The sequence below is a fragment of the Hippoglossus hippoglossus genome, chromosome 3, assembly GCF_009819705.1.
Source record: "Hippoglossus hippoglossus isolate fHipHip1 chromosome 3, fHipHip1.pri, whole genome shotgun sequence".
NCBI lineage: Eukaryota > Metazoa > Chordata > Actinopteri > Pleuronectiformes > Pleuronectidae > Hippoglossus > Hippoglossus hippoglossus.
Window position 1 is genome coordinate 10,278,153 of NC_047153.1, and position 23,132 is coordinate 10,301,284.

At 42.3% G+C, this 23,132-nt stretch overlaps 1 protein-coding gene and 1 long non-coding RNA gene across 3 annotated transcripts; both read left to right on the forward strand.

Annotated features, from left to right (window-relative positions):
* Positions 1-6,532: 6,532 nt before the first annotated feature.
* tpp2 (tripeptidyl peptidase 2) lies at positions 6,533-20,226 on the forward strand. Of its 2 annotated transcripts, XM_034581808.1 has the most exons (29): positions 6,533-6,815; positions 7,717-7,845; positions 8,029-8,124; positions 8,517-8,621; positions 8,754-8,878; positions 8,986-9,149; positions 9,284-9,438; positions 9,537-9,613; positions 9,715-9,842; positions 10,073-10,321; positions 10,417-10,532; positions 10,661-10,832; positions 10,928-11,085; positions 11,180-11,256; positions 11,340-11,446; positions 12,058-12,212; positions 12,391-12,507; positions 12,598-12,698; positions 12,795-12,891; positions 12,978-13,115; positions 13,635-13,879; positions 14,387-14,465; positions 15,599-15,637; positions 16,053-16,204; positions 16,404-16,500; positions 16,630-16,760; positions 17,306-17,618; positions 18,384-18,503; positions 18,661-20,226. In XM_034581808.1, exons 1-29 carry the CDS (start codon positions 6,651-6,653, stop codon positions 18,748-18,750), a joined length of 3,897 nt encoding a protein of 1,298 aa, XP_034437699.1. In that variant the 5' UTR covers positions 6,533-6,650; the 3' UTR covers positions 18,751-20,226. The 2 variants fall into 2 exon arrangements, with proteins under 2 accessions (XP_034437699.1, XP_034437700.1); XM_034581809.1 differs by lacking the exon at positions 15,599-15,637 and having other exon boundaries at positions 6,536-6,815.
* A 577-nt stretch (positions 20,227-20,803) lies between these two features.
* Positions 20,804-22,411, forward strand: LOC117759608. Its single transcript, XR_004613521.1, has 2 exons — positions 20,804-21,470; positions 21,515-22,411. It is a non-coding gene; the product is annotated as an uncharacterized LOC117759608 (long non-coding RNA).
* The last annotated feature ends 721 nt before the right edge of the window (positions 22,412-23,132 follow it).

Sequence of the window (23,132 nt, forward strand, 5' to 3'; positions counted from 1 at the left end):
CCGACGCCACTGGATCAACTGCCCCATCTCCGGGAACAGTTTAGCGTAAGAGGCCAGGGCGTCTTTATGCACGCCGAGAGGCGACTGGGAGGTGTCCCCGGCTTCCCTCTCCTGCATGTGGGACACCAGGATCCCACAGGCGTAGCCCACGTCGTGGCTGAGGAGCCACTTGAACGTTTGACCCCGGTACTGGCCAAACTGGAGCTGGCTCTCGCTGTACACCAGCTGCCAGCACGCGGGGTCTCCTCCGGCCTGGAGGATGCGGGCCTTGGCCTCCTCCCTCACCAACTCTGGTCTCTTGACCGCACATGCCACGGTGGCCCTGCGGTTGGCTGTGGAGACCGCCAGCGCAGCAGCTGAGGCCTTGAGGGTCAGCGTGTTGCTGGAAGGCAAGACACGGAAAGTGGGACGGTATTCCATTCTGAAAAGACATTAAGCAGACAAGCAGCAACGTTAGACAGGCACAAAAGACAGTAGCAGCACACAAAACAGTCAAACACAAAAGCATAGGAAAACAACCAGTCCATACTCTACAGTACATGCAAGTGTATTGGCATCACACAGACATGTGATGATGATGATGATGCTGATGATGATAATAAAACAGTACAGTAGCAGGATGTTACATGACGCTGGGTTAAACGGCACACTGTACACGGACAACATCGCCGGGGAAAGAGGCACTTTCCCCGGCGGAAAATGGCCGTTTGAGTCCGCGACGACATCAGCGGTGTGAAGGCACATTCTGCCCCGGGGCAACACACCCCTTTCCCCGGCGGGAAAGAACGTCGCGCCGGCGAGCACATCAGCGTACTATACGGACACTATTCGCCGTGCAAAACGACATTTTCCCCGCAGGAAAAGTACATCCACCCCGCGACGCCATCAGCGCACTTTACCAACATTACTCGCCGTGGAAAACAACCTTTTCCCCGGCGGACAAAGTACATCTACCCCGCGACGATGGCAGCGTGGTGACGTTAGCTTACGCGACGGACATTATTCACCGTGAAAAACTACCTTGTCCCGGCGGAAAAGTACATGGCGACGGAGCCGATAGCAGCGTTGTGAAGTCACAATGTACACCCGTGAAACACAGCCTGTTCCCGGGGGGAAAACGGCGGAACACGGCGGTGACATGACCATGACCTTACTGTCCATGCCTCATTTAACCGTGACGCACGACAGAAACAGGCAACCGGCAGGAAAAAAGAACATTAAACATGCACATGGATCGCTACTTACATCTCTCGCTTGGTTGTTTCACTTTATTCTCCCGTTAGGTGTGTCTCGTAGGAAGTTCACCGGCAGAATGACAGGGCCTCCCGCCCCACACTCTGGAGGGCGGCAGCCAGCCAATCCGAGAGCAGCGGTTCTAACATTCCGGCCAATGAAACGTTGCGAGAATTCGGCCATCTCCGAAAATTAAGGACACGCGGAGGTGGGGCTTCGAAGGACTCTAGGACTCGAAGCAGAGTACATCCCGACCCGCTGGGCGCAAGGATGACACGCAAATTCGTGAAGCGTTCCTCATTTTGTCCTCATTTTGTCCTCATTTTGTCCTCATTTTGTCTTGATTTGTCCTGAATTTCAAAAAAAATTTTTTTTTGCACCCTTGTCACACAGAAGGGAACTGCAGGTATCGGGCTCCCTCTTGTGGTGGACCAACAGCATCACAGCCACCGAACTGGCCCGAAGCAGACGCTGGGTGGCGCAATGGCACAAGAGAAAACCCTGGTGCAAGCTCCGTTTCTAGGATAAATATCTAAAAGAGGAACATGTAAGAAGCTGTTCATCAAGATTACAAACATTGAAGAATAGTATTACGATTCAAACAATAGGAAGTTTATAATAATAAATCATGAAGCTGAGTAAAGAGACACAATCAAACACCAGTTGTAAAGTAATTATTATCACAATTACAGACATGAAGTCATTATAATATTGATAACAGACATTCATAATTGTAACCTTTTTTTACAGGACAACACATTTAAAATGATATTCAATCATATATCCTTGACACACACACACACACACAGTCATGAGGTGCTTCAAGTTTGTTTCATTCACTCCGTCAGAATTTCCTGATTTCTGAATTTCTTCTTGGAAATAGGTCTGAGTTTTAGTATTTTAGCGAGCGACCCCTCACACTGTTTTTTGGTGCTGCCTCCAGGTGCTGTCGAAAAAAACCCATAACACTACTCAGAGGACGACCAAGTTTTTTTGACCCCTATTTTAATCTTTTTCAATTCTAATTCAAATGTCCGACTGTATATTCTTGAGAATTAAAAGTTCATTGCTCTTTGTAAGGGTTATTGTTGTCATGCTAGGATATTATCATTATACCAGTGGTATTAAATGGTTTCAAAATGATAACAATAATATCATTTATCACAATCATTTCTGAGACAACACATCGTCACAGGCCTACCTTAATATTTTTAATAATGCACCAAGTTAGAGCTTTCCTTGCACAAAATACTAGCAAGCATAGCTAGCCACATTATTTAGCATTTGACCATTTGCCAACGCTCACTCAGTATAAAGTATAAAGTGCTACACTTAAAGTTGTCATATGCAGTTCATTGACGTTAAATGTAAATTCTTAAACATTATCTTATATTATATGTACATTACTATACATACAAGTGCCCTTGATATTATTCACAATAATTTGCACATGATGAATAGGTTATTCCTCATGTTATCTATTATCATAATCATACTACATATGCTTACATGCCTCAAGTGCTTGTTTAGCCTGTCTTCAAACAGTCACCCTCTCCATGATCACATTCATCTCACTGCAGGTGAGGAATGACAGATAAATTACATTATTGTCATGTGGAATGATATAAAGAGAACACATTGTTAACAGGCTGAAACCACATTTGTTTTCAAACAGATATTCTTTGTGACTGAGTTCCAAGAGACAGACGCCTCTCACCTGCACATCCGTCGAGGTCCTGGGATCTGGCTGTTCGTGCTGGTCTGCTGTGCAGTTCAGGCTGCTCTCTGTGGCTGGCTTGTTCAGGAACGGCCCTGGTTATTTGACCATGTGGCAAACATGAAAATAGACTTTGTGAGAGCCTTCCTGTCATGCCCAGTGTCACCTCTGACTGGATTTGCCTTAATGCCATGTGTTATGGCCCTTAACTCATTCATGTGCACCTTCATGGCGGGGAAGCCTCTAAAGCCCAAAGGCCTCAAAATGGTAAAGGTTCTTCGAGGTTCGGGACCCCTGCCCCTGCCAGCTCCCTTTACTTTTGCCGACTCGCCTATGTCGGCCTTTTGCCTCCGGACGTCCTACTTGAATTTTTGCCCAATGTCAAGAAATGACATGCCGGCCAAAGTCGGGGGCGGCGGTGGGGCCGGTCACATGCATATCAGACCCTCACGCGGCAATGAGCCAAGGGGCCGACCGGATGTAAACACAGGAGGAGCACACGCCCGCTCTCTCTCTCCCAGTGTCAGCATTCATTCATGTGATGGATTTATCGAACAATCACAGACACAAATAAAGCAAGATATTAAACTGCAAGAGGGAGGAACCAGTCTGGTGTAAATATAAAGTATTTAGATATAAAGGGCCCACCATTTTGTACAATTGAGATGATTACACACTAGTGACAACATCACTAGGATTATTTGATAATCAATTGCTGCCAATACCTTCCTTTCACCTACATCTTACATGCTCACTGGAGCCTTGAGGTGCATATCATGACAAATCATAACACATGTGCAACATGTTAAATGAGCAGTCTGAGAAGAGCATAAAGTGCAAAAAAAAGGCTTTTTATTAAAAAAAAAACGCCACCACTGTTGGGACATGGTTTTTGGGAAACCAAAGTTCGGCCTCCATTATTTAGAGATCCTGCAGCGAGGGAGAGTGGTGGCACACACAAAGTTTCATTTTTGGTACTGCCTTCAGGTGCTATCGAAAACCCCAAACACTACTCAGAGGACGACCAAGGCCCAATCCCATTTCACCCTGTATGCCTACCCCTTGTTTTTTAGGGTTATCTTGCCCGTTGAAACGGAGTCACAAGGGTTAGTGGTTGAAATCTTCCCCTACGAATTGGGACAGAAATTAACCAAATACAATTTCAAAACAACTTGTATTGATTGCTCACAGGCGCGTGTGGTGCAGGTGCATTGTACGAGTGAACTATTATGATCTAATTCAACTATGTTCAATGTGTTTAAATCGTTTTTTTACCCTCGGGGTGGGGGAGGGGCGGCGCGCCAGCGCCCCGTATTAACAAGACGCACGAACCTCTTGGGCCCTAGTTTTCAATTTAACCTCGGGCCCTAGTTATCCTCGTACGCCACAGCGCACTGTACAAATCGCAGTATTATATTCATTCATAGGGCCCACCATGTCTAGTGGCACCCCTGGGTGTGTTCTTAGTTTGCTGTGTTAAAATGTTTTTATACACGAGTGGAGTGTTTTTCATGTGGACTTGTTATTTCCCACTGCCCGTGAAGGACACCTGAACCCCAGGCACACTCATGTTATTAGAGTAGCGCGGCTCCTTTAGGGGAGAGTGCTTGAAGGAGTGAGTGGTGAAGCGAGCGAGAGAGAGCGAGTCAGGAGAAAGTTTAAAGATGTCTCGAGCAGAAGCAGCTGACGCGCAGTGATCCAGAGACACTGCCTGTTTGCTTTGTTACTGTTGTGGACAAGTTTGGCTTAGTATTAGGGCTGTCAAAACATTAACGTTTTTTATCAGATTAATCACAGGATGGAAAGATAAATGACAGAAGGCGGATATATACATTTAACATTAGTTTTTTTATTGATGACAAGTCCAAATGATAGTTATTAAGATTGAAAAATAAACTAAAATCAAACTAAAACATACCACACCATAATTAAATGTGGCTGTCTCTTTGCTATGCCTCTGAGCAAACATAGGATGATGTTATTTAGAATTTTTTTTTTTTTTATCAAACTCAAAGATAACCCTTATCCTAAACAATTGGGGCATCTTAGCCTTTGCTCTTTTTTTTGTGCAAATATAGGATAGTTGAATAAAACTTGTGTGACAGTAACATTGCTGCTTCAGTGCTGTCCACGTACGTATAGAGCTGTATTTTCTTAAATTTACGGTATACGATTAGCTCTCACTGATTAAACGGTGAGAGCAGAGTGGAGGAGGACACAGAAACTCCAGCTCGGTACAAACCAGCTTCTGCTCTGATCATGACGCAGCTGATCACTGAGCAGCTGAGACCAGAGAGACTCTGTGTTTCACGGTTCTTCTTCAAAGTCCCCGACTTGCTGCTTCACGTGCACGAGCTCTGATCTCACTGCGCGTGTCGCTCTGAGCGAGTGAGTGGGGGCGGGTATGGGTACATGGAGCGGCTCATTCTGCGCATGCGTTATATTCCTCTTCTTCTTCTTAGTATTTGTATACTCGGGTTGGGCTTTTAACGTCATGGCGATTAAAAGGCTGAAACACCTGATGACGCCAAGGTACAACTGAAGATGTTCATTATAACAACCAGTCCGACAGAGTTGGAAAGTGATGCTCCTCTCTCACCCCCCACCCCTATCCATCTCTCCTTTCTACTCCCTCTTCGCCACCCCAACCGGTTGAGGCAGATGGCCGCCCACAGTGAGTCTGGTTCTGCTAGAGGTTTCTCCCAGTTAATGAGGGAGTTTTTTTCTCTCTCTCCACTGCAGTCGCCAAAGTGCTGCTCACTGTGGGAACTGTCTATAAATGTAAGGACTTGACCCTTTTATGTTATGATTTGGCTCTGAAAATGACACTTAACTGAATAGCTTCTATTATAATTCATTCCTCATTTTGCCATGGATTGTTTGTGTGAAGCACTTTAACCTTGTTTAGATAAGTGCTATATAAATGAAGTTATTATTATTATAATTATTGTTCTAGTCTTTATGACCACTCAGAGCGCTTCACAGTACAGTTTTATTGCCATTCACCTATTCACACACACATTCACTCCATTACCCATTTATGGGCAGCCGTTCTTTCTATGAGGGGCAATACAAGGTTCAGTATCTTGCCCAAGGACACTTCGGGCATGCAGATGGGGAAGACTGGGATCAAACCGCCAACCTTCTGGTTAGGGGACGGCCACTTTTTCTAACTGATTCAGCAGTTCAGCTTGAAATTTCCTCTTTTTCCATTCAGTTTATGTTCTCATCCAATGAAAACAGTTGTATAATGTCGTCTCTGGTCCTGGAGGAGCTTTGTCAAATTTGAGTTAATAAGCCATGCTGATACAGTGATGTCATGGATGACAGATGGTCTAATAGAGACAATAGATTTGCATTAAGGGAAATGTGGGAATTTTTTTGTTTTTGACTCTGGTGTGTTTATTGTGTGGTGTGTATAGTAAATCTAAATAGTGACCTTTCATCTTCAGTAGTTTGGTAAACACAGGTCCTGAGTACTCAGCCTGGATCAGAGAGTTTGTGTGTAAAAGACTCTTCTGACTGCATCATGTAAGTTTGGATCAAACACAGTACAGTATATATCTTAATGGAAACAGATCAGCTGGGAGAAGAAGCTCTCGCTCTGCCCCTTTAACCCGTTCACCCCGCTCCGCTCCTCGTCTCTCTCTCTCTCTGTTCCCCATCTCGCCGCTTTGTGTTCACCGTCGCTCCTCCGATCATGGCTGCTCACTCCACCGAAGAACCGTTCCCCTTCCACGGGCTGCTCCCCAAGAAAGAAACCGGCGCCGCGTCTTACCTCACCAGGTTCCCCGAGCACGATGGCCGAGGGGTGCTCGTCGCCATCCTCGACACCGGCGTGGACCCCGGGGCCCCCGGCATGCAGGTAAACCCGACCGGCTGTCGCACGTTAGTCAGTTAGCTTCGAGCTAGCAAAGCTAAAGGCCCCACTCATTCACATAATTTACACACAGCTATGTAGCTTGTTAGCATCGAGTAACGCACACGAAAACTGTGGCAATAAGCTTCATAGCATTCATGACAGCTAAACTAAAATAATCGATAACATGTATTTCGTCCTGTTGCCAAATGACATTAAAAGGCCAGAATGGTTTACAGTTAACTAACAGTAGCTGGTTACCTAGCACGTTAGCCTAGCAGCTAAGATCTGCATTATTCTGCTTTAGTTTTCTCAGTAAACACAAGTTGTCCTGTCATGTGGTTAAATCTGATCTATTTGTTGTGACCTGGTTAATGTGAGCTTAATGAAATAACTAATGCTCAGTCAGTTGTCGGTTAATGAGGCGTTCAGAGCTGCACCTTAAGTGCCTAGTCACACTGGAGTCCTGGTAGTTAGCTTCACAGTGCTAACTTTGTTGGTAGTAACCGGCTGGTTTTCATACAGTTATGGTCGTGAGGTTAGTTGGCTCATTGTTAATAGATTATTGTCAGACATATGTTGTCGTTCTGTAATCCTGGTTTGAAACGGACAGAGACTGAACCTGCTCCCCTCCAGTGTGTAAACAAATATCCTCCCATCGGGAGGGTTTGTATGCAGCTGAGCTTTAAGATCAGATTCAAGTGACAGGTTGGGATTTTTGTGTCAGAGGCTGAATATGTTTTCTACACCCTCTGATTTTTGACATTCTATGTAAAGTGCCCTGAGATAATGTATATTTTGATTTGGCGCTATACAAATAAAATTGAATTGGTGTCTCTAAAGCTGTCAGTGTCTGAATATGTACTCTACACCCTCTGATGTCTCTAAATGATTATTGTTCCCTTAGGTCACAACAGAGGGGAAGCCAAAGATCATCGATATCATCGATACGACAGGCAGCGGTGACGTGAACATGGCCACAGTGGCAGAACCTCAAGACGGGACAATCGCAGGCCTTTCTGGCAGAACACTTAAGGTCAGCAGACATCATTTGGTAACAGCTGTCACATACGATGTGTTGTTACAGCTACTGTCCTGTATGTTAAGTCATTTTGTAGTAATGTGTAATCATTTCTTGAAACCAAATTAGATCATTTGACCCAAACTTGATATATCTTCTTCATGTCTGTCTCACACCGAGTCTTTTTCTGTCTTCCAGATTCCTCCTGCTTGGGTCAATCCTTCAGGGAAGTATCGCATTGGAGTTAAAAATGGCTACGAATTCTTCCCTAAGGCTCTTAAAGAAAGAATACAGGTAGGAATACGGGGACTTTATTTCTGTACCAGCTCTGCCATGGCTTTGATTTTTGAACTCTATGGTTGTGCATCATAATATATAGCTATAAAACTTGTAAGAATGAAATGAGAGATTTTAAGATTTTCAATGATTATTTTTCAAGTGACACCTGTCACATCTTTATAATATGAACAAACAAGTACCTTATGAAAGAGTAGAAAAACTGGACTAATTTGATAAGCACAGTTTCTGCTGATGCAGCTGTTGTAGTATCATTTCTTTACATAGATTCATAATGACTAGTACACAGTACACTAGTACATTGCCAAATTTGAAAAACAATTAGAATAAACGTAAGGTTTGTCGGCTTCTGTCAATGTTGTTAAGGCACTTTAACTTTTGTTTACTAGAAAGAGCGAAAGGAGAAGATATGGGACCCACCACACAGAGCGGCGCTTGCTGAGGCCTCCCGAAAGACAGAAGAGTTTGACCTTTCTCACCCAACGCCCTCACAGGTTAGACCTGCGAAGTGGATCTCTTGATTACACATAACCTTTGCATGCTAGTCATAGCAAGGTAATGTTTCCTTTTCTGATTTGTCTCGATCACTTTCACATGTATCCCTCAACCCTGCTTTCTCCCTCCAGATGGAGAAGTTGCAGAAAGAAGAGCTGCAGAGTCAGTCAGAGCTGCTGGCATCTCTAGAAAAGAAGTACAGTGATCCTGGTCCTGTATATGACTGTGTGCTTTGGCATGATGGAGTCACATGGAGGTACCCATACTACATCTATTCCCTCATAATCCATCATTCTGTCATCTCTTTCTAGTCTTGGTACCACTTTGTTTTTGTTTAATTTATGTTTCAATTTTTATTTTTAGGGCTGTCGTGGACACTTCAGAATGTGGAGAGCTGTCCCAGTGCACTGTGCTGTGCTCCTACAGAGAGACTCAAGAATACGCCACATTAGGAAATGCTGAGATGCTTAACTACTCTATTAATATTTATGATGAGGGAAATACACTCTGCATTGTCACCAGTGGAGGTAAGGCAATCCTAGCAAAAGATGAATATTTGTTTTTCAGTTGCTCTTAAAGGAGTTAACACAAAAGATGTTCAGCGAAACAGTTAAGCTCCATTGTGTTATCTCCATTCTAACTTGCCTGTGTGCTTTTAAAGGGGCTCATGGGACACATGTGGCAAGCATCGCAGCAGGTTACTTCCCAGAGGAACCAGAGCGCAATGGTGTGGCCCCCGGTGCCCAGATCCTGGCTTTGAAGATTGGAGACACCCGCCTTAGCACCATGGAAACAGGCACAGGACTCATCCGTGCAGTACGTTGCACAGACGCTGGATATTAAAGTTTAGCTTCAATTGTTGTTTTTAACCTTTTTAACATTTTTGGTTTATCTTATGTCTTTGTCACATAAAGATGATTGAAGTAATCAACTACAAGTGCGACCTGGTAAACTACAGCTATGGAGAAGCCACTCATTGGCCCAATTCAGGGTAAGTATTGCTTAGTGGTAACAATGGGGTTATTCATTGTGTGGGTTAATTTGTGTTGCACATTTATGGTCGCTTACTTTTGTCATTTCTTTCCATTTTAGGAGGATTTGTGAGGTGATCACAGAGGCTGTCCAGAAGCACAATGTGATATTTGTCTCAAGTGCAGGAAACAACGGCCCTTGTCTCTCTACTGTTGGCTGCCCAGGGGGAACCACTAGCAGTGTCATAGGTACAAACACAGAAAAAACACATACATTGCAAAGGTATATCTTAGTTTAATATTTGAAATTGTATGCACCCTGAACTGTTGGAGTGGGGTTAGGAGTCTGCGTGTGGGTACAACAAATGCACAATATTAGATGGCCCATGCAAAATAGAGACGGCTTTACAAATTGGGGCAACTGTGGTTTAAAAACATACAATTTCTTACATTCCTGCTCTCTTCTTTTTTCCCCAAAGGAGTTGGAGCGTATGTGACTCCAGACATGATGGTGGCAGAATATTCTCTAAGGGAGAAACTCCCAGCTAACCAGTACACTTGGTCATCCAGGGGCCCCAGTACAGACGGGGCCCTGGGGGTCAGCATCAGTGCCCCTGGTGGTGCCATTGCGTCTGTACCCAACTGGACTCTTCGTGGTACCCAGCTGATGAACGGGACATCCATGTCATCGCCTAATGCCTGTGGAGGCATTGCACTAATCCTCTCGGGTGTGTTCTTGGACTAATATTTCATGTGGGAATATATATTCCATGTGTGCATGAATGTAGATCTAATGCTAGTTTGTGATTTTTGTGTGATAAAGGTCTGAAGCAGAACGGGATCCATCCCTCTGCTCCTGCGGTCAGAAGAGCGCTGGAAAACACAGCTCTGAAGGTTGATGACATTGAGGTTTTTGCACAGGGCCATGGAATAATCCAGGTAACTTGACCTAAGTTAATTTTTGGGGTTTCTTTTTCTGTCTCTTGTAACAGTCTCTTGTTCTATTTTTACTGTAAGTGCTGTTAATGTTATTTCTTTCAGTAATTTCCTCTTTTTCCTTCTCTCAGGTGGACAAGGCATTAGACTACCTCACTCAACATGCCTCTTTACCCACGAGCCACTTAGGCTTCTCAATAAGCGTGGGAACACAGAGAGGTATCTACCTCAGGGACCCATGCCAAATTCTTGGCCCTTCAGATCATGGAGTAGGAATTGAACCCATCTTCCCAGAGAACACAGGTGCTGTTCCTACTAGGGAGCACATTCACTGCGTTTTATTGTAGCGTTTTCTCTTTTTTAAAACACAATCTGTCTTTCTCTAATATCTTTCACAGAAAACTCTGAGCGAATCTCCTTGCAGCTGCACTTGGCGCTCACATGTGCTGCCCCTTGGGTCCAGTGTCCCTCGCATCTAGAGCTGATGAACCAGTGTCGTCACGTCAATGTCCGCATCGATCCTGTCGGACTGAGAGAGGGAGTGCACTACACAGAGGTAGGAACAGGACAGAGAGGAGGAGGAAAAACACGGAGCTGTCTCAGCTGAGTCTGTTAATGTTAATCTGATCACTGTGAATGTGTTTGTTTAGGTGTGTGGGTACGACACATCAGCACCAACCTGCGGCCCACTGTTCAGAGTTCCCATCACGGTCATTATCCCTGCCAAGTGAGTTCTTCTGTTAATTTGGCTTCTTTTAGAGGTAGAGGTTTGCATGAGTGTGTCTGACAGCCCTGTGTGTCTTTCTTCAGAGTGACGGATAATCGTAATCAGGAGGTGTGTTTCACGGACATCCACTTTAGACCAGGTCAGATCAGGCGCCACTTCATCACCGTTCCTCAGGGAGCCTCCTGGGCAGGTGAGCGTTCTGCACTTCTATATTTTCTTCAATTGGTGCAATTCCAGGGCACATGAATTAATTGATTAATATATTATCAAGAATTATTTTTATTTACAGCTGTCAACTAGTGACAAATGCAATATGATTGTATGCACTCATAACATAGCTGTAGGCTTTGTACTGTAGGCTTTGTGCTGCTGCTGGTTTTTCGCGGATGACTGAAATAAGTGTTAAATTGCACTGTATGTGAGATACAACTGGTCTTAAAGTGTAATTTAAGTCTAACTTATTTTGATGAGCCCTGCAGAAACCCTGTATCCTGTTAGACTCCTAGGATTTTGCTCAACGTATCAAATGTTGAATTTAGTTCTGTTTCGATTCACAAGTTAATGATACATTTCACTCTGGTTTAAGTTACACTTGAGGAAATGACTTGTTTCTGTTTTTATTTGAACATTTGGATTTATTTTACATTTCAAAATGAAACTGATGGTGTCATTGCAACATTTTAATTTTGAATTCTTCCTGTCTTCCTCCCCCACTTTCTGGTCTCTCTGGTTCCTTTCTCACCCTAACCTGCCCCCCCCTCTCCTCCCTGTTGTTCTGTTATTCACCTCTCTGTCCTGCAGAGATTACACTGACCTCTCATTCAGGAGACGTGTCGTCAAAGTTTGTTCTCCATGCCGTGCACCTGGTCAAACAGAAGGCATACAGAGCTAATGAATTCTACAAGTTCTCTTCACTATTGGAAAGAGGCTCGTTAACAGAGGCTTTTCCTGTGCTGGTACGTATACTTTATTTATAATAAGCATTTATTTGACTGCAACTTTGTATAAAAGTCATTAAGTAAACATACCAGAGTCAGATATATTAATAAAGGCCAATGCAAGTAACTCCATTTCTTAGATGCATGCATATAAACATGTTGGATTAATTCCTCTTTGTTTTTATCTCCTCCCCAGTCTGGTCGGATAGTAGAGTTTTGCATTGCTCGCTGGTGGGCGAGCCTGGGTGACGTCACAGTGGACTACAGCATCTCGTTCCATGGACTCAACACATCTCCTTCTCTCTTGCACATAGTAAGAATACAGACACAGCACAAAATAATTTGCAGTGTCAGCTCTGTTTTTTTCTTCTTCTTTCTTTGACTCTCGTGTGTCTCTACCCAGCTTGCATCAGAGGGAGTGACGAGTTTTGATGTGTCGTCGCCTCTGAGGTACGAGGAGGTTTCGCCCGCTATTACCCTCAAGTCCTGGGTTCAGCCTCTCAGGTAACACACATGCTCGCGCACACACATATGTATATATTGCTGTGTGATAACAGTGCTGTTCATCGTGTGTTCCCTGTTGTCTCTTTTTGGTTTTAGGCCTTTAAGTTCAAAGATAAAAGCTTTGGGAATGAGGGATGTTCTACCCAATAACAGACAACTCTACGAGATAGTCCTGACCTACAGTTTTCACCAGGTACTGCCAGTGCAACACAAGAGAAACAAAGGTTTTTTTAAAACTTTAATATGTGTGTGTATAATCTTATTTTGTTCTGTCCTCAGCCTAAGAGTGGAGAGGTTACCCCCAGCTGTCCCATGCTGTGTGAGCTGCTGTATGAGTCTGAGTTTGACAGTCAGCTCTGGATGCTGTTCGATCAGAACAAGAGACTACTGGGCTCAGGAGACGCCTACCCACACCAGGTACGCTCAGACAAGATGTGATTGCACCTAAGATTATATGGGTTTTTTTCTTCGCAAGATGTTCACACTTATCGGTAGCTCTTTTTCCCGAGATAGTATTCGGAATGAGAACACAGATTTCTCTGCCATGTTTACCAGTTGTTACCAGGTATTGAATCAGTATGACAACAAAAGACTGCAGACAAAAAGACTAAATGCTTGTTCATGATTTCCACTTGTCCTCAGACAGGGATTTTTTTGTGCGTTGAAAATGATGATGGACTGCCTGACATCAAGAAGAAGCGCGTGTTGTCATATTTGTCTGAAAAACATAAAAAAAAGGAATACAAGGATAGCCCTTGTCTATCTCTGATCTGCTGCATTTATACACAGATTTATGGTTACCATGTCACTGCAGGGCATCTAAACCAATGGTTTCTAATCTGAGTAATCGCACTGATTATGGATAAGAATAAATTCCTTGTGTGCACTTAATAAACTGAACTGTATCCTCTCTCTTCTGCCTGTTTGACCTCACAGTATTCCCTGAAGCTGGAAAAAGGGGACTACACCGTGCGACTGCAAGTTCGCCACGAGCAGACCAGTGAGCTCGAGCGACTGAAGGACCTGCCATTTGTGGTGTCTCACCGTCTGTCCACCACCCTCAGTCTAGATGTGTACGAGTCGCATCGAGCTGCCCTCATGGCCAAGAAGAAGGCCAACTCTGTCACCCTGTGCCCGGGTACCACTCAGCCTTTCTACGTCACAGCCTTGCCAGACGACAAGTGAGTCAAACTGGCCAGACTGCTTTAGTACAACTTTATAAAAGGATAACAAGAATGCCTCACCTAATGGGTATGACTGGTGCCTGGTCACAGCACAGAAGAGGTCTCACTGAAATTAAAAATGGTTCAATTTTCTCCCATGAAATGTGACATGAGGCTGAGCAGGAAACAGCTGTGGCTTGAGATCCTTTCATTCTCTTGTAATCTAAAGGAGACAGATTCAATTATCTTTAAATGAAAAGTATAAAGGTCATTTTGTAATTGATAAAATGTAACTTAGGGATGTATTCAGTTTCTGATAAACCTAATATTTAGGCGGCTGGGAAAGTGTGATGTTTACTCCCACTTACTATATTCTATTGAGTCTCTTAAACCGCAAATATCCCGGTGTAGCAGAATAACAATAGAATAGGTCAAATATTCTCTGCATTAATATAATTGAATATGACATTTCAGTCTTTATTCTTTCTATCTTTGTGTTTCTCCCTTTACGTCTTCCTCTCTCAGGATCCCCAAAGGGACGAGTCCAGGCTGCTATCTCTCAGGCTCCCTCGTTGTCTCCAAGAGCGAGTATGGCAAGAAAGCAGTGAGTGACTCTGTTCTTTCTTCATCTCTATATTTCAGAGCAGCAGTCAAGTCCTGATCCTCAGGACCCCAAAGTCACCAGTGCTGTTTTTTTTCACTTTCACACATAGTCGAATGAATGCAGAACAAACCCACAGGGTAATAGGGCTCGTTCGGTTATCAGAGCCACCCTGACAATCCTGGTCAATGATGTAAAGTCGGAAATTTAGTCATTAAATATGTGAAGACCAGTGCTTTTTGCTTTTTGCTTTTCACTTTTTAAAATATTGTCAGACATACTGTTTCTCCCATGACGATCAGACCTCAGTCTGGTCTCTTTAATTTTGACCTAATTTATCATGAAGTTCTTTATCACATATTTAACATATTAAACACATATTTAAACTGGTTTCCATCCTTTTGGTTAATGCATGTTCTTTTTTTCTGACTCAATTGCCTTTGTCCATTGTTCTGTAAAAACAGCCTGATGTTGCTTATGTCAGATTGTAACTGTGTACGACTGACTTACACTGGTTAAAATGAATCTTTTAATGGTGAGGGTCACCTGCTTTTGGAGCACGTTATCAATATTTCACCTAACCTGAAACTGAGAAAAATATTAGGTTTAGCAAAAAGGAGGGATTAGCCTGGTTTTAGCTTTTATACTGTTTGTCTGTGTTAGTATATAAATAAATGGCACAAATGAAAATGACATTGTTACCAGCAACACATTGTGTGTTTGTCAAAAACCACGAATTAATCTGATATACATTTGCAAAAACATTACTTGTATGTACACAACAATTGCGCATGTGGTTGAACTCACTGTACTTAGTGGCTCTAATGCAAAGGACTGTAAACTTTATCAGCCATTTAAAAACAATATTTAAAAACATTTTGAATGTTGTTTCACTCTGCATTGCTGGAGACCCATTTAAGTATAACACAAACACTATTTAAAAAAATAATATTAGTGAGATAGAAACCTGAGATTCACACCACTGTTTTCTGCATCACATGTTATACAGCAAGTCTGACAGGTAGGTGACAGACAGACTCTGAATGAGGGTGAACGATCAAATGAAGACAGAGAGCGAATCCTTTTTGGTGTGTTTGTGTTTTCTCTTCCTCACTCTGTGTTATTCTGACCACCAGGGGCAGGCCTCTGCAAAACGACAAGGAAAGTTTAAAAAGGTACTGGATGAGCTAGAAACACTGTACAACAGAGCTTCCACTGCTCTCCTACCATTTGGGAAATGGCCTATTCCTCACTCTAAGTCGGGATTTGTAACATCTGCATTAATCATGTCAAAGCATGTCAATATTGCTGTATAGAAGTTTGCATCATAGCTGGCAGCTGTTTTGATAGGGAGAAGTTAAAGTTTTCTGGTGGTCAGTGAAATTATGAATATATCAGTAATTGATAAACTTTAATAACTGGGTGTTGAAAAGCTTTTTTCTTAACATTAAAGAGAGAGAGAGAGAACCAGAGGGAGTTGGTTTGTAGGAAGAGGGTGAGCATCTGCTGATTCAGAGTAGAAAAAGAGAATTTGTTGAATGTGTCAGTTTTTGGTTTTTCATTAAACTAAACTCTTCTGTGTTCAAACAGGACATCGTACCAGTCGTTTATCATCTAATTCCTGCTCCCAACAAAACAAAGAATGGAGGGAAGGAGAAGGACAAGGAAGCCGACAAAGAGAAAGATGTGAAAGAGGAATTTGCAGAAGCCATGCGGGACATGAAGATTCAGTGGATGACAAAGTGTGTACAGTTTCTCATCTGCTTACTTTAAATGGAAAAATGTCCAAAGCAACTAAGTCGGACATTTATGTTCTCACATACAACCCCTCTGGAAAATTTCAGGAAAATGTCCTGACTTCAGCGCATCTGAAGTCTGATACTAGCTTTATTCTTTCAGTTCTCACTCATCCATGTGTCCGGTCCCCTCTTTGCCTTTCAGGTTGGACTCCAGCTCCATCTATGAAGAACTGATGGAAAACCACCTGGATTACCTTCCGCTGCATGTGCAAAGACTGCACCAGCTGGACTCCGAGAAGGTAACAGAGCACACAAGCAAGAGAAAAGGGGAAATGGAGGAGACTCTGTCAGGAGTATTGATTTATTTTGAACCAGATGTTGGAATCTTATAATCTCTGCTCACAGTCATTTCTCCTGTTTGTGTTAAGGAACGTGTCAAACGTCTCAGGGAGGTGGCGACAGCTGCAGACATCGTCATCTCCCACATTGACCAGACAGCCCTGGCTGTTTACCTGACCATGAAGACAGACCCTCGGCCCGATGCCGCCTCTATCAAGACGTATGTGCCACTGAAGAATCCTAATAAGAGTAGAAATGTGAATCCTGCATCAATGCATACTTAACCGATATTAAAGAGCCAAACAATAGCAGGAGAACCACACAAAATAACTCTGATATACAGTATAACAATACTTCAATTTTTACAATTACTTTCCTTATAATGATCAAGCATTTAACATTAACTCCAACATTCGAAATGTAGGGTTTCTACCAGGTAATTGCCAGATCCTAGTGTGACCAGTAGCTCATGGTAGCTAATGTTAGGAAATTGAAGATTAATATCATGTAACAGATTTTTGTTACGGTCACTTCTAAGCATTTAACTCCATCTAGTAATTCTCATTTGTGACGTTTCGTAGCCTGACTTTAAATATATGGTATTTGCTATTTTATATGTTGTTTCAATTATTTTTGCCTAAACCCTAACTATTTCAGAAAAGTTCTTTTTTTTTATTAGTGTTATTATGTCTGCCGACGAACACCAGGAAACCCTGAGTAGATCATCCAAAGCCCAAGGCCTTATTTTGCACATCTGCATTTCAGTGACATGGAGAAGCAGAAGTCGTCTCTGCTGGACGCTCTTTGTAGGAAGGGCTGTGCGCTGGCTGACCAGCTCCTGCTGCCCCCCGCGCTGCAGGAAGGTGCCGGTGCCCTCGCCATGGAACAAATAACAACAACAACTACTACAACAACAACAACAACTACAACAACTACAACAACAGCAGCAGTAGAGGAGGAGGAGGAGGATGGGTTGCAGGTGGCGAGCAGTTCTGACGACGCCGTGCAGAGCGTGGCTAAAGCTCTGACAGATACGTTTTGGGAGGTGCAGAAGTGGGCAGAGCTAACTGACTCCAAGGTGAGCAAAGGGTTCTTAGAAACCGAAGTGAATGACTTGGTACCGTGCAAACACAATTACATTGAACTATTTCAAATTGTTCTACTTTGACTATATTTTCCATGTGTTAAAGGATAAAGCTGACTCTTATCTCTCTATTCTCTATTTTTCTCATTGTCAACAAATTCCATGAAAAGACCGATGTGTTTTTCTTCCTTCCTAATTTTAATGCAGCACTAAGCTGGAGTCCAATGCCTAAGACACACATCTTTATATAATGTTCCACAATTGTATATCCGGACCCAATTATCTGGACTTTACCCAAAGGTCCTATATGAAAACGGCTTTAGACTCTTCTTACCTGTTGTTTCATTGACACTGAGTGCAGTAATAGTATTTAGGAGTATTTACAACAGTTGGATGTTGTAGTGAATGTGGGACTGAGTTAAAACCAACTACAAAGCCCAGTTTCATAGGAATAAAGAAACAAATTCTTTTCTGGTTTTTGTCTTTTCATGGTTGTTGTTGTGAATTACAAAATACAGTAACACCTAAGTTATCATCATTTAATACCATCATCTAATAATGTGTGATGTTGTTTTAATCCCTTTGCCTGTGATCTTTGTGTCATAACATTGAAGGTCTTAACTAAAACACTGCTCTCCTGCGGCTTCCCACCTAAAAAAATGTGGATTTAATGTATGTTGCTGTAAAAAGCTTGACACTTTTATACTAATTCAGTTAAGTAATATATTTTGTTTGTCTTTTGCCTTTTCCACTGCTCAGGTGTTGATGTTTTCATACAAACATGCTCTTGTGAACAAGATGTACAGCCGGGCCTTAAAATACGCCTCAAAGATGGTGGAGGAGAAGCCCAGCAAAGAGAACATGAAGAACTGCATCCAGGTATCACACGAGTGACGTCTGATGTCTGTCCCAACCTGAAATATTTGCTAGATATTTTGACTCCTTAGAGTAGAATAACATTTAAAAAAAACATATTCATGATTGAATCATTTTGTTAGCTGAATGTTTTGTTAATTTCCTGTTTCTCGTTTTCCAGCTAATGCGACATCTACGATGGACACACTGCGCGACCTACAGTGAGAACTGGCTTCCTGTCATGTACCCCACTGACTACACTCCTTACTAGGCACACACAGACACACACACACACAGACACACACACACATGCATGAACAACACGGCCATTCACGGTCCATTACATGGTTAGTTTGATATTGTGTCCCTCAGGGTCACATGGTCTATGCATCTGACCAACCAGCTGCCTCCTGAGAATTTCTTTATTTTAGATTGAGATGTAGGTGAACACCAAAATGAAGGACAACGCTGTGTGTAAACCGTTTGATACACTCAACACCTTATGAGACATCTTAGCTGGATGTTGTCTTTTATTTTGGTGTTACCTACACATGTGGAGGCTTTCAATCCACCCACCCTCCCCCTCGGCTGTTTGGGCCCCATATCAATAACCTCATTCTCTCATGTAAATACTGTGAAAGGGCCAGTGTGGACTCCAGGGATTCGTCCCAACTCTTTAAAAACACTGAAGTCACTTTCAGAAAAACCACAACAGAATGATGCGTCAGTGAGAAGTCGGGAGGACTCGCTGCTGCACATGCTGGGACATACGAGGGCAGGCAGCTGCCTGATCCTGGAATCAAAAGGAAAGGAGTCTCGGACAGAACTTAATCTTGTCTCTTTGTTTTTTAACGGCTCCAGGATGGCTGGGTTTATACAGTCAACGTTGAATCTTGTCTGTCTTGAGACCTGATTACACAGTCTCAACACACAACAGTGCTGAGGTGCCTTTCTACATGTACCTTACCTTCTCTGATGGGACGAAAGATGAAGTGCAAGGGTTTTGACCACTGACCGCTGCAGAATCAGCAGCATCAGTCAGCACTCCGCCACTTGCCGTCATTTCTCCCATCAGCCTTTGGTGTCAATATGGTTTTTAAGCTTGTATCAGCAGTGTGATGTGTCCGGGCACCTTAAGCAGGTTGTTGGTGACTTGTCAGGAACCTACAAACCTGCTCTCTTGGCTTCTACCTCCAGAGGTGTTGTTCACCCACGTCACACTGCTGTAACCCAAACACCACATTTGACTCCATCACACAGACCTCACTTAACACAGTTGCAGTTGGAGGAAGCGATAGGATGATCACATCACATTTCACTGTAAAATGTTCATGTCGTAGTCCAGTTTTTTCTCTGCTGCATTTAAAATGTTGCATTTGTACACAATGTCATGAAATGTACAGACACACGTAACATAAAAATATTATGATGCAATAGGTATATAATACAAATATTATTCTAATCAATGTATTTTGCATATATGCATGTCTTCTAGGATGTAAGAAAAAATAGTTTTATTTGGAAGATTTTTAGTCAGAAACAAGATTTTGACAATATCCACTTTCTTAGTGTGTGTTTGTGAATGATTTTATGTGAACCTGTGAGCATATTTTGTGTACATGAACAGAACTAAAACGATTGCCATTTAGGGGGGGGGGGTTCATCAGAAGTTTATTTAATTTTTTCTTCAAACACATTATTTACTTGGAAGGACTAAGCCAGTGGTTTTGTATGTTTTATTATAAATCACATCACAGTGAACCATTGTGCTCATTTGGTTATTTTAGACTTTTTATTTTGGAGCTATTCTTCCAGATAATCTTTGGTTTCCATTTATTTCTTTCCATGATGAACATTGAGTCTGAATTTATTCAAATTTCTCCGTCGTCTTCTTACAGTGGCCATCGAACATCAAATCGTATCCGTTTCACACAGCAACCGTCTGTCTGAGCTCCTCACTGGTTTGTGCACCTTTGTGTGCACCAATCAGATTTTAGCAATATTTGAATCTGAATCAGCTGACAGTTCTGGTGAAAGAGATTAGAAAAAATAGTTTTCAGGGAGTTTCAGTCATTTCCACAGTTTCAGTTTGTCGTGGGTTAGACTAAGTAAAATGAGTGCGCTGCCAGTTTTCATTGCTCTTGTGTAACATTACTGGACTCACCATGCACAGGTTTTTTTTTAATGTTTAAGTTGATACAGGCCAATCAGAGATGTAGTTTTCTATGTCTGGCACCTACATTACCCACAATGCTGACAGTTCAGTCCGTGATTTAGATGTGTAATGTTAGTAGCCTGCGTACTGTATGTAGCCTGGAGCTTCTAACCTCAAGTAGAAACGAGGAACAGGCTGCAGAGCTCGATTATTTCAATAAGCTCAATGTCAACTTCATTGTTTTCAGACTTTTCAGTTTTCCCTGAAGCTTCATCTTACTTGTGTCATAGTGGCTACTACCCGAGACCTGAGAACAGACTTTAATGTGGAAATGAGTGGAGTTCCCCTTTGAGCAAGTGTGAAACCCGCTTATTTTCGATGTCATATGGAAATGAATGGATGGATCGAATAGTTGCACAAAATTGATGCCTTTGAAAATGGTCAACATTAATTTGAAGTGATTTTTAGTTAAGGAGCTAACACATGAAAAAACCCTGCTATGGTCCTTTTTAGAATGTTTCACCCAACTCGCGTAACAATCGAGGACTCGTGGCTCTTAGTTTTTAGCTTATTGAGCTAAATGCTAAAGATACGAACAACCCGTTCAGTCGTTTCCTGTTTATATTTGTGATAGTTGTCCCTATTTTCACTTCTGTAAAAACAAACTGAGTTCCTGCCACACGTTGTAGTATAGTCAGTCTAACCAAAGAAGGTTTTTCCCATGTTAATTATGAAGGCTGAAAAGTTTTATCAGTAAAACTAAAGATGGTGAAATTGGACATTTAACGTGTAGAAGAAGGAAATAAGGATATACAGTAATGTTTGTACTTAATGGCGTCGTCTTTCCCTGAGGTTTTTTCTGTTGTCTCACAAGTGGAAGGTACAAACTTAAGAATGTAAAAGCAGCTGCTTTCAAGCCGAGGCCTTTAGTCCTCATGGGTATAATCAATCTGTTCTGGGATGACCAATACATGCGCAGCAAATCAGTGGTCACAACTCATGTTGACCCGGGGGTAGCAACACTTTGCGTTTCTGTTTTTAGCTGTGATTTGTTTTCACTTTTTGCAGCAGCCTCAGCACAGGCCTCTCCAAGTGCACATGGATTTTACAGGAGCGATGTGGTTTTGGTTTTTGAAAAAATGTGTGTCGATCATTTTTACATCTTTGCATCTTTTCTGTTCTGTATTCTCTGTGTCATTTTTTTCACCTTTTCTTCCTCCTGTGTTCGGGTTTTGGTTCAGACAGACGTCATGTTCAGGGCTCAGCAGTCGTCAGTACGCGTTGCCAGTGACAGTCTCTCCGAGAACAGCCTTAACTTTCACCGCAGGACTGAACCGTCCAGTTCTGGCACCAGACAGTCACCTCATATCTGTTGCTCCGCACTCCGCTGGTGTCAGGAAGAATTTAAACTTCTGGATGTTGAGTGTTTGTATTTATAATCATGAAATGTAGTAAATGCCAATGTTTTACAGAATGTTGATGGGATGAGGTTGAATGCTCTCAGTATTATTTTATACCCATTCTTCCTCCATAACATGTGGGAAAGACCTGAGCTACTGTCGCAACATTTTGTGCTCACATGGAATTCAAGTCACAAACAAGAAAAATGACACTGAATAAAAATTATTCGGAAGAAACAGTGGTCGTCTCTTACACATTTATTTACAGCTAATACGATTTTTTTCTTCATCGGGGTCAACTTGTCATATTTTAGTTGTGTTCTTCAATATGAGAGAATTCATTATACATGAGTTCATAGAGACATGACGAGAAAGTACAAGACAAAAAAGTTTTTCTTCAATTTCTTAATACTGTATTAAACATTAAAATGTAAAAAATAAACCGAACGAGGGCATTTCATTAGTGACCCTTATCCAAACTGTGATAGGGCAACAATTGGCTACAAAACATGTAAAATGTTTAAAATATATATTATACTACTAAAACTGTCTAAAGATATTAGAGGTATCTTCATTTTTATATATCAATTCACATCTGAGAGGCTGGTTTGGCATTTGTGTTTCAAAATTACTGAAATTGTTAATTAATTATCCAATGGTCTACACCGAGATCATTGATATGATTATATATTATATCATTCTCATCGCGTGGGGCACAGATGTTTCTCAGGATAATATCTCACCCGGCCTGGATCACATTACTGCAACGTCCTATGTTAGAGTCATGCTGGAGGCAAAAATACAAAAACTTCATTTAAAAAAACAAACTGCAGAAAATAACGAAAAATCTCATATTTTGCTTTTATTACCTTGTGTAGCTCATGCATCCTTAAAAGAGTTCACCCAAAAATGAAAATTCACTCAACATCTCCTCACCCCTATGCCGATGGAGGAGTGGGTGAAGTGTTTGAGTCCACAAAAAACTGCTGGAGTTTCAGGGGTAAACAGTGTTGCAGCCCAATCCAACACAACTGAAGATATTAGGGGCTTATCTTCAGACGTAGAAAAACCCACACATACCTCCATACTGCTCCTGTG

Bases quoted from the DNA above. Each gene is read 5' to 3' on its own strand.
- tpp2 (XM_034581808.1), top strand. From the start codon at position 6,651: ATGGCTGCTCACTCCACCGAAGAACCGTTCCCCTTCCACGGGCTGCTC. The intron at 10,533-10,660 runs GTAACTTGACCT...TCCTTCTCTCAG, and splicing joins AGGGCCATGGAATAATCCAG to GTGGACAAGGCATTAGACTA. The intron at 11,086-11,179 runs GTAGGAACAGGA...GTGTTTGTTTAG, and splicing joins AGGGAGTGCACTACACAGAG to GTGTGTGGGTACGACACATC.